Source organism: Gavialis gangeticus, unplaced genomic scaffold, assembly GCF_001723915.1.
Source record: "Gavialis gangeticus isolate Ggan-Ray unplaced genomic scaffold, GavGan_comp1, whole genome shotgun sequence".
Lineage (NCBI taxonomy): Eukaryota > Metazoa > Chordata > Crocodylia > Gavialidae > Gavialis > Gavialis gangeticus.
The window spans coordinates 89,529,346-89,541,062 of NW_017729024.1; the positions used below are offsets into that span (position 1 = coordinate 89,529,346).

At 38.3% G+C, this 11,717-nt stretch overlaps 1 protein-coding gene across 2 annotated transcripts in view; it reads right to left on the bottom strand.

Annotated features, from left to right (window-relative positions):
- The window catches only part of DAPK1 (death associated protein kinase 1), a 225,402-nt gene that overhangs the window by 32,333 nt on the left and 181,352 nt on the right, over positions 1-11,717 (bottom strand). For both annotated transcript variants that reach the window (XM_019517361.1, XM_019517360.1), the window contains exons 17-19: positions 8,927-9,025; positions 4,480-4,557; positions 1,532-1,754 (exon numbers count right to left, since the gene is read on the bottom strand). In XM_019517361.1, the coding sequence (XP_019372906.1) occupies positions 1,532-1,754; positions 4,480-4,557; positions 8,927-9,025 (400 nt within the window). The remainder of the gene's footprint in view (positions 1-1,531; positions 1,755-4,479; positions 4,558-8,926; positions 9,026-11,717) is intronic.

The following is an 11,717-nucleotide window of genomic DNA, read 5'->3' on the forward strand; positions in this document are numbered from 1 at the left end:
CCATAAATTTCAGTTTTATGACTTATGACTGTATTATTGCACATGTAAAATGCCAAACTTCTTTGAACTCTTTCTTTTGAGAGTGAAAGAGCAACATGAAGGCAGATGAATATGACTTTGCAGCTGCTGGGTCATATATCATTCATTTGAGAGATAGCAGCCATATTTACTCTTTAGGGCCATCCCTGGAAAGACTACTAAAGGTCTTTTTAGATCAAACACTGGCATGAGTCAGAAACGAAATTCCTTAGGCCAACTTGGACCTGTACAATCTTGGCCCTAGGCAGGGTTTCACATTTCAGTCTTCATCATCTCCTTGTTCGTCCTCAACCACTTTTTAAACTTAGGACAAACACAAGAAATTTCAGTTTGAAGGATGTAGGAAACATCCATACTACCGATTTGCTCTTAAACTTCAGAACTTAGAGCTTAATTTTCAGAGTTAAACAAGCTCCTACTGTAGTCAACAAGAGCTGTAGATGCTCAACCACACTATAAAAATTAGGCTACTTACACACCAAAATATGGATTTCAGGGCTTAATCCTGAGGAACACACTGGACCCAAACCAACAAAGAACTTAAGCACATGCTTAAATCAAAAGCACAAGTAGTTCTCTTTTGGACAGAAGTGTTTGGTCCCATGTCAAATGAAGTCCTTTGCATTCAACTTGAAATGCTCATGTTTGAGTTTTGGTCCTACAGTCCACCTTGGAAGTAACTTTGTAGAAGTTATGTTATCTGCCCTATACTGCTTTGAAACCTTCACTTCAGCAATAAGCTAATTTTATCCACATAATGTAGATGCATCTGGAAGTGTATGTGTATTTAGGTGACAAATGCATAAGGTCATATATGCATCTGAGCCTCATCTTGGTTCTGTTCTGAATGTCTTGCCATTCAGTTTAATATGAACAATATCAGGTATCTGATCCCAGAACCTCTGGCTCATGTAATGGGTAAAGGTTATTCTTAACACTATAAAATTTCTTCTGGGATATGTAGTGTAAAAATGATTTTCCTTTATCTCATGCAGTTACAGGACACTATTTTTGCAAGTGGTTTCTTATCACTTCCTACCTGAATACAGGTGCTTTTGAGAGAGACTGCACCGTTTAGGATAGGAAATACACAGTACCATCCAAATGTAAACATAAGGCAAGTAACTGCATTTTGCCTAACTGGAAAAATCGGCTGGGACACTGAGATTTAACATCATTACTTACTTACAAACAAATCCAAGAGTACTTGTGATTGGTTGTCAGGTACCCCATCTGATCACCACAAGCCTCCCATAAAGTAAGATAACAGAAGTCCTTTTTTTGTTAATCTTACACTTCAGATTCATAATTGATCTTACACTATCAACTCAAAATTCTCCTGTTTTGGTTTTCTGTACAGGCATATTAATGCTATATTTTTATGGTTCAAGCTAACACTGGTTCATTTAGAGTTATAAGCATAAAATCAAGATAAAATTCTATTAAGGTAAAATGTTGAAATGCTACAAAAATCAGAAGCCTTAAACAATACCTGATGGTTTGGTAGACAGAGGTGACGGTGGGAATCTGGTCGAGTTAGTCGAGGAAAGCCTCGGTCTACGTCTTCTAAAAAAGCTCCTAATTAGACCACACTTGAGAGATTCCACAAGAGTAGTTTTCCCAGATCCAGAGTGTCCAAACAGCTTAAGTTTTATTCTTGGCTGTGGGTTTTGAGTAGGTCTAAGTTGCTGGATAAAAAGCCCTCTGTGCGTATCCTAAAATTCAAAAGAATAAAAATATTGCAATAAAAACTCCAAGGGTTGAACTGAGTTTAGGCATGCCTTGAAGTACAACAGATGTGTCTATTTTAGTGGTTGACTGCAAAATAACCTGATACTACTGCACAGTAGTGTCGTGTAGAAGAAAACATGACGTGACACTACTGAGGAGCAGTATTAAGCTACCGCAGAGGAGCGTCACAAAAAGGCATTTGCCTTGAGTTACTGCGCATTTATTTAGTACTTTGTTTTTATAAGTACTAAATAAATGAACAGTAACCACTGCACAGTACTGTGTCGTGTAGATGTCACTGTCAGTACATGAGGCCCATTATATTTGCTACCCTTAAAATAGGAAAAAATAAAAAGAATACATCTGTTCAGCATTAAATTGGCTTGTTCCATCACAAATAAAATTAAATGTAAACATGTAATCATTTTCTTCCCAATAAAATTGGGAGAAGACTTGGAACAGTTTCTAAATTGCGTATTTCCAATTACACTGCTGATCAATATTAACAAATGTTAAGTACTATGGAAGCAAATTCTTAAATACCTCCTTCTATCAAAATATAATAACTCTCATTATTCTTTTTCTAGCACGGAAAGCGATGAATCAATATTTCACTGTGTCGTTCTGCTATAAAGTGTGGGGGTAACTGGTAAACAAGGAAAAAACCAAGGAGATGAAACACTACATTTTATTCCTGCTGTACCAAAACAAATTCTAGGGACTGGCACTACAAATTGCTCATGTATTATGTGAGCAAAGGAAACTAAAAAAGTTAAAACATAATTTAGGATTTACAAGTCAATACTAACATTTGAGTTAACAGTTCTAGGACTGAACCAATGCCAATTAACAGAAGCTCTGATTCCACTCAGTTTTTGGTATACCATCAGTACAATGGATTCATTTTGGAGGTGTAAGTGCTGCGAAAGAAGAAACCAACATTCCTTCCCTGGGGTCTGCTAATTATCCTTTTCTCTTCGTCCCAGCTGGAGCAGGGAGCATCCCAGACAAAGCTGCTCTTTAGCTCTTCTCTTCCCTTCAATCTGAACTCCCCCTTGTAAGACTCCAAACCCGACAGCTGAGCACAAGACTGAACAAGGGATTGCATAGCCTTTGAACAGTGGCCCTTTAGGGATGTTGGGACAGAGACAGCAGAAAGGTGCAGGGGAAAAAGGAAGGTTTTCCTTCCACCCTTATCACCAGTTGGGAAGGTGGGAGGAGAGGGAGGAAAGATGGATATGCTGTCACAGTTTATGTATGCCCCATCAAATGTGTATGCAATTAAAAAATTTAAAGCAATTAAAAAAAGATATCCAAATCTAAAAGGAAAGAGATATTCAAATCAGATGCAGTGTCTCAGCTGAGAAAAGCAACAGAAGTATCATCAGATCCAATTTCTGTCCCTCTCAATCTGATAATTACTTATTGGAGGAGGACCTATATTTGCAGTTCAGAAAACGCCTCTCCTGGGGCCTGAGGGGGTCCTGGCAGGGGGGCTGATCTGGTCCTTGCTCAGGAAAATGGAGGCAAAGAAACTGTTAAATAGGTTAGCTTTGTTGTCTGATGTGACGACCAGATTTCCTAGCGTGTCTTGCAGAGGCCCCACGTTACCCGGTACCTTCTTTTTGCCCTCATGTATTTAAAAAAGGACTTCTTGTTGTCCTTGATCCGGGAAGCTAGTCCCAGTTCCATCTCCGCCTTGGCCTTCCTGACTGCCCCCCTGCATCCCCGAGCAACCGAGGTATAGTCTTCCCTGGCGATGGCTCCTCCCTTCTATTGGGTGTATGCCTCCCTTTTAGCTTTTAGTTTAAATTTGGATTTATTCCACAATTAGACTATGGCAATTAGAAATAGATTTGGACAAAAAAGATAATACATACATCAACAAAAGCCAGTTTCCTGACTTAAATGTTTCACTTTACAAACATAGAAGTGAACATACTTTATGCTCTATTAAAATAAGCTCTTGAATTCATTAATACAAGACGCAAGACATCATTTAGTTTAGCAGGATTAAAAATGGACCAAAGACTTACAGGAATAATGAGAACATGTTACAATTATGTGACAGTGAAGTAAAAATATCTGGATGAGGAGATGTATGCCCTCGTACTTCAGAACATTAGTCAACCACTAAGAAGATGTAGGAAAAAAATCCCTTCCAGGCAAGTTTATTCCTTAATTGCCAATATCTTCTCTTTCCTGGAAGCAGCTGGAGCTGTCACCTGTCAGAGATAGGATTCCAGGCCAAGAGGCACATGTGGTCTGATCTTTGGCAATTTTTGTTAATATTTGTATGGAATTAGAGATCTCACTTCATTATGAGGAAATTTATTATCTTAATTAGATAAAAGTGGGCACATCTACACGTGCGTCCCACTGCACAGTACCCACTGGTACTGCAGTCCTGGTGGCGTATGGGTCGTTTCTGACCTTACTGTGCAGTACCAGCAGCGTCACGGTTAGTGCCTGCCGATGCTACATCACCCTAGCTTGTCGCTACGGTGACAGCATCTTGTGCAGACACACCCACTGAGAGCAACAGCACTGGAGTGAGAACTTATACAACACTTAGTTTTGATTATTTTGTGAATGCCTCATTTTCTCAGTTTCTGAGACTAGAAAGCTCCTTAATATTTTAAAAACAAACAAACGACACAGGACAAAGTAAAGTCTCATTTATACAAAGCGTCAGTCATGAGTTCCTACCTTTTTGAGCCTCGCAAGCAGACTGGCTACATGTTCATGCTGCTCTGTTCTCGCAAGATCTTCTGCTGTTTTCCCATCCTGTTAAAAATAAGTTATTAGCTGCAAGGATTTTTCTTTTGTCTGCAGTGAAAAATTGTGTGTAGAGGAGACCAGTACTGCTCAAGGCAACCACAGAATAATTGCTGTCAGAGGCAAGTGGATTAGAAAAGAACCAGCAAGGGATTACCCTCAACTGGAGTTACTATTTTGTTTAATCATCCAAAAGCGACAAGATAAAATGCTCAAGAGAATTCCTTTTGCAAACTGGTATCCTGATGTTACAGTAACAAAATGCTTTGGATTCAGAGGTGTAGAACAATGCCAGGACTCCCCTCTAAATATTATCCTTCCTATCCAATTAAAAGCATAGGATGCTGGTCATTTCTAGACATCACCTACTAAACCTGATATTAATGTTTCAAAACATCAGCATATTTATTAAGACAAAAAGTAAGTGATTAATGTTTATGAATAGGTAAAAAAAGGGACAATAGCGAATTAGTTACTGGACAAAGATTTTCGAGAACCAAAATAATGTGCTTTATGATTTATAAAGCTTCAACAACTTTAAAAAGGAGGCGAAAAACTGTTTTCAGCATTTAACCCTTGACAATTAATTACCAAGGCTTCAGAGATCAGCAATCTAATATGAAATGAGCTGACAAAAAATGCTTACTTCCTTTACTCTTCGGATTCCATTAATGCTACTGCTTTGTGTTGCGCGGTACTTGGATGGTGAAACAATTTTTCATTTACAATGATTTTTATCCTTTTTATTTTTGTAGACAGAAAGAGGTGTGCTGTATTTACATAAAAACTGCTGGCAAAGTTAAGCCTGTTTTTCAGATTTCTCTGTTTTTATTACTGCTCAGTTTCTAAAGCCAAGTCTGCACAGTCATAAGACGCACCTGAGGGTTTTATGCAATCGATAATGTCATTCCTAAGTGTGAAATAAATGTCCTTGCTTGCAAAAAATCAAGGTCCACTTAAGAGACATTTTCTGTTGCCTATAAAATCTGGTATCTTGACTACAACCCTATTAGCTTTGAACAAAGATGCCAAAGATTCAACACCAGTAAGGTAGCACTAGCAGCAAAAAAGCAAAATCGTACCTGACAATAGGAACCAAGTCAATTTAAAACCAATACCTCTTCTTCAAGCAAATAATTAGCTTTAATTTTATCCAAAAATTTTTGCAATGTCAATGTTTCTCATTTCCTTTCCTTGACCATGACTTTTCTACAGCATCCCTTCTTCTCTCCCCTGACCATATTACCTATGGGTCTTCCATTTGACTGGCAAGACAGTCTAGTGGGTTCAATTCCTGTCTGTCAAAATGTGTAACTAGAGAAGAAGCTTCTGTAAGCAACTCTAATAGGGTGATAAAGCCATATTCAGCTCAAGTAATTGGAGTTTGATGCTCATAACTTAGTTCTCCAATGCACTGGGGGGGGTGGGGAACAGAAGAGACAACCTTTCAAGCAGGCATGCCACAAATTAACCTCCTGCCCTCTCCAAGTGTCACTCTAATCCCCTTCTCCTGCCTGATCTGCTGCTCTGCTTTCTGTTCTTGGACAATCTGCTGCTGTGTTGCCTACCCCCACACCCTATTTGTTGTGTGCCACACAGAGAAGCTGCCCATGCTACTTGTGACACTTGTACTATGGGTTGACCACCCCTGCTCTGAAGCATGTGTTGGTATAAGATGTGCTATATAAATAATTGTAGATATACTACAATTTCATCAAATCCACCAAAATAGAAAGCCAGAAAGCTTCTTATAGAGAAAATCAGAAAGAAAGCCCTGCATGACAAATCCACTTTAACTTTGTGAATTGAGATGTAGCTGTGATCATAAATTGTCTTAATTTCTGGTAGCTTCACTTAAAAGTTCAAAATTCTTTGAGCAGGAACTTTGAAGAATGTCATGATCTTTGAAAGAGAGCTGTATAATAATAGGAGAGAGAGTCTCCTGGTTATGAACATCCAGGGAGAAGCAAGCATAACTTACGCAACAGGATTGTCATTTTATCATAGCCAATGTGAAATTGAAAAACCACACTATTTTATGGGTACAAAGTGTCACTTATATTTGCACCATACAGCATATATTTGAACCCCCCACCCAACACACACACACAACTGGTTTTCAATAAACAGCGTTCCTACTCAAGCTATCTTTATAGATTCTTTAAAAAGGAACAATTTTTTGAAACAGCAGTGGTTAAGCAAAAAAGGCTTGATTTTATGAATATACATTTAACATATACATGAAGACTACATGCAGTTACCTCTTTTTGGTGCAAACAGTTAGTTACAAGTTTAACTGGCTATCTGTACATAGTTATATTAAAAACACTTTGGGGAATATACATAGTACAAGTCCAGAAAACCAATCATTATGAGGGAGCAATGAACTGTCAACTGGCATATATGCACGCACCTTTTTTAATATACAAGCTGATTGTGTATTCCAAAAGCATAAAATTTTCTTAAAAACACTAAAAACATTTCTGCAGCTGAAATTTCAAATTAAAAAATGGTTCTAACATCTATCAAAAATGTTTAAGCACCAATGAACTGAAAAACTGCTCTCAGAAAGAGGAGAGTCAAACTATAAGCATTTCAGAGAGAATGACTCTTAGGATTTCCCCTGCCAGTTTAATGTCCCAGTCAAGAAAACAAAACACTGGAAACTTCACTAAAACACCATGTGCTCCCCATTTCCCTCACCCTATATGCAGCATCCTGGCAAACATGTCTCCTGTATAACCAGCCTGCTTCTTCTGGCAAATGTATTATCACTGTTCACTCTATCCTACCTTTCAAGGCAATATAAATTAAACTGGAAAAAAGCACCCTTATTCTGCAATAAAAAGCATCCACATAGGTAGTTATACTGTGTAAGTCTGTCAGTGCATTTCCCCCTGTAGACAAGCCTTCTGTCTCACCACAACCTTTGCTATAGTGTTTAATGGTAGTATTACAAATGTTGAATTGAATATATCCTTATTTTTCTTTTTTGGGGGGTAAGCTGAAGAGAAACTGGTCTGATTTATACATATTTTTGTTAATTAGAAATAAAGTGGGAGAAAAAGGGGACAGTGACTATACAGTAAATGCTGTCAAACATATAAAGTGTTTACTAGTCACAGACACACACAATTTTTTTATATATATATATAATTTTTTTTTATAAATAAATAAATAAATAAATTAGTGCTTGTCTGTGACTAGTAAACACTTTGTATGTTTGACAGCATTTACTGTATAGTCACTGCTCTCTGCACATGTATTAGCTTGTTGGTTTCCTCTCGGTGTCTCTTTCACAAAATGGCATGGGGGAGAGAATTATTTAAAGTATAAAATAGGAATTATAAACCAGCAAAAACTTGTTTAGGGATTCCATTTAGTATCTGAAAAAGACTTTTTTTTTTTTTTTTTTTTAATTACGAGGTATTTAGTTGTTGGTGTCCCTTTTTCCTCTCACTTTATTTCTAATTAACAAAAATATATATAAATCAGACCAGTTTCTCTCCAGCTTACACATAATATGTATAATGTGCGTGTGTCTGGCTAGTGAAAGAATTGTTATATCTGTAGACAGACAGAATTCTCTTTCAGTTTTAGAAATCTCAAGTGTAATTTCCAAGTAATGAACTGGAAAAAAGTTCCTTAGCAGTTCATAGCTCTTCAATGACTAATTTTTAATGTACATAGACTGTGCAGCTTTTCCTGGACAGGATATCCCAGATACGGCACACGGTAATTTAGGGTGATTTAGCTGTATTTCTTCTGTAAACAAGGTAGTATTTATTTGTTAGATATGATTTGTTGTAATATGTGAGGGGAGCTACTTGTTCTTCATCACTCCTCTGGATATCAGTCAACGGAACATATCAAAACATTGCTGAGAACGAAAACCACTTGAGGTGGTAGTATTAATGGGAGGCAGCAGTGCAGATCAGTATGACAGGCAGTAATTGCTTTGCAAGTACACCTGCATGCTAGCTCATCCATTCACCCACCCACGCATGTACGCCATGAAATATTTTCACTAAAATAAAATCAAAGCTTTTTTAAAAAAGCATCTAAAAAAAGATTTGAAATGTGTTTACACAGGCACTTGACATGCTGAGAAAAATGGCCAGCTGTACGTACTAAAAATAGGCTACAACTAAATTTCCTTTATGGTTCTGCAGATGATGTGGGAGTTGCACTGCACCTCAATTTGTTTTATATTTAAAATACATCAGGGCGGGTATCATCTGTTTGTGGGCTAGTGACAATAGTTTCAAACTACAACTATAATAGGCTAACAGTTTTCCTCTGAGACAGGAGTTTTAAGTTGTTTTATTTATGGTAGTAGGAAACAAGTAAAGTAAAGAACATAATGTGTTATACTTACAGAAGTGAAAGCTTCTACATTGGCACCAGCGACACAGAGGAACCGTACAACATCAAGAATTCCATTATTTGCTGCCAGATGTAAAGGTGTTCGCCCATACTATAATAGGAGAAAAATTAAACAAAGTTTCTATTAAACTGGTTAGAGAGCCTAATTTTCAGGCAGGCTTTTTTTTCGTTAGACAGATGCCACATAAGTACATACATGTGCTACACAATTAAGGACTGACAAGAAAAAAAATGTACTGAGTTTTAGAAGAGTTGTGCTTGCATAGTTTTAAGTCTGATTTAATCAAAAAATAAGATTGTAGTTCAGGACTTTGAAACAGGAAACTTAAAATAAGACAGGGGTACCACAACTGCACTAAAGTCCCAAGATTTCTGGTGATAAGTGGGGTTCTCTAACTTTCAGTAAAATAGAGTGGCGCAGGACTGTTTTCTAGGAGTGACAGGAGATATCCATAGGCAAGACTGTCAAATGGAAAGGATGTTTTAGCATCTGGGACCTTGCAAGCAAAAAAGCAGTATACTGATCTGGATTGAGAAACAGGATTTTTTGGAGAAAGGTGGGGGGTGAGAAGCACTGAAGAACAAGGTAGGAAGATGCAGAAAGGAAGTTGGAAGTGGAAGACGAGGAAAAGTTTGAGAACTAGAGAACAAGAGAAGATGCCAAGATACAGATGTAAAAGACAGACACATCAGAACCTAGAATAGGAGGGAATGATGGTTGAAGAACATGCAAAATATGAAGATGTGGTCTAACACTAGAAATTGTAGAATTTACTAGAGTGGCACCAAGAGGCTGCTGCAAGAAATACTTGTCATCTTTGTTACAGGAATAACTTCTCACTATCCTTGTTTGATTACATGTAGTTAGGTTTGTGAGGCCTGACATTCAACTTACAGACTACAAAATGCTGGCAAATTCTGAATAGCATATCTGATCGATTTAAAATTTCCCAGGACTGGTCTAGGTATCAGTGGGTAGAATGCTACCTAATACATGGAAAGATGGAGCACTGAAGGTAGGAGGGACACATGAAACTGCAGATGTCTGTTTAGTACAGTTTCAAGTGGTTCTGCAATATTGTCTGTCAGAGTAACTGTTAATGCCTTCTGGCATAAGAATGCCTGGTTTCAACTCCAGCCATGCCCCCAGTAAAGCAGAGGTAGGCAACCAGCAACACAGCTGCCAGAAGTGGTGCAAGCTGCCTCTGTGTGGTGCACATGGCAGACTGGGAGAAGACAGACAGCAAAGCAGCAGATAGGGCAGGATGCAGAAAACAGAGCAGCAGGGACCATGTGGATGGGAATAGAAAGCAGAGCAGATTAGGCAGGGGAAGGGGATCAGAGTGGCACTTGGGAAAGGGGCTAATCTGTGACATGACTGCCTAAAATTCATCCCCACTGAAGCAAGTAACACTTCACACTGAATTACTTATTTCCTCAACTGATAGAAGAATGATGGGGCTAGAGAACAGATACGAAGGGGAAATAGAGATTGGGAGCTTAGACAGCTCTGGCATGAGGGCAAGTTTGGGGGTTCCTTGACTGGGAGAAATGTACAAAGAGGGCATACAGAAGCCCCCCACACAGGGAAGGCATAAAGAACCCCCACACAAGGGATAAGACTTGGCATAGTGAGCAGAGAGGGGGATGGGAAGATGATACATGGGGAGCCTGTGATAGCCAGAGAGGGATACAAAGAGCCCCAGGTATGTGCTAGAAGCTCAGTCAACATAGCAAAGCAAAAGCAGAAGATCCCCTAGTATTTTCTAAGGCTGAAAGACACTCAGATATGAATGGTCTTAAACAACTCTTCTTTCCTTCTGTATGGTATCAGATATCAACTTCCAAATCTATGAGCCACTGTCTGGCATTATCGTTCAATGTGAGGATTCCATCTACCCCATCTAGGCATTGCCACAAACAGCAATAACACTGTCCTCAGAGTGGATACAATTCCTGTATCTTTTGTACTCACATCTGTCATTATCTTCTCTGAACTTGTAAGTTCTCTTTTCATTTATTCATGACATCTTCTCTCTCCTCTCATTCTAAACTCTTCCTTTTTAGTAAGTAAATTCAAGTTCTCTTATTTTTGTAATAAGGTCCAAGCATTATGTCCTTCAAAGTTTCTAGCATAGCTAAGATAATTACTTAAAGAGAGATTTTTACCCCTCCAAAACCCAGAACCCAAATAAACATGAAGCTCTTTAAGGCCCCTCATCACAGAACAAAATGTCAGACTGCATCTATTGCACTTGTATGGGTAGTAGCATGTTTATGAATCCAAGATGTGTGCTTAATTAAGTTAACTGAATCACACTGGTAGCAGTTTGCTTTTAAAAAAGGACCCAGCAGAATAACAATGCTATATACAAACACAGCTCAAGTCTCTTCCAAGAGAAAGCGTCTGGTCTACTAAAAAAGATAGGACAAAAATACCTTGGACTTCCTTAGACAAGGTACCATGTCTATTTAACACTTAGAGGCTGGTTATTATTCCCCTTCACACTGAGCGCAGCCCAAGATTCTCAGTCATGAAAAGAGGTGCTACTGGTCTTCGGCTGCATTAACTCACTTTCCCAAAAACACGTTCTCAACCGTGGCTCTGCATGTAATTGCCCAATCAATCAGGCTTACGCTAACATAAGGGGGTGGAGAACTTACTACCATAAGCTTTCATTTGGCAGCTACTGATCTTTATATTAAAAAAAAAAAAAAAAAAAAAAAAAAAAAAAAAAAAAAAATTTTGCCGGGTTTGTTTTTTAACCCAAAAACCCAATCTT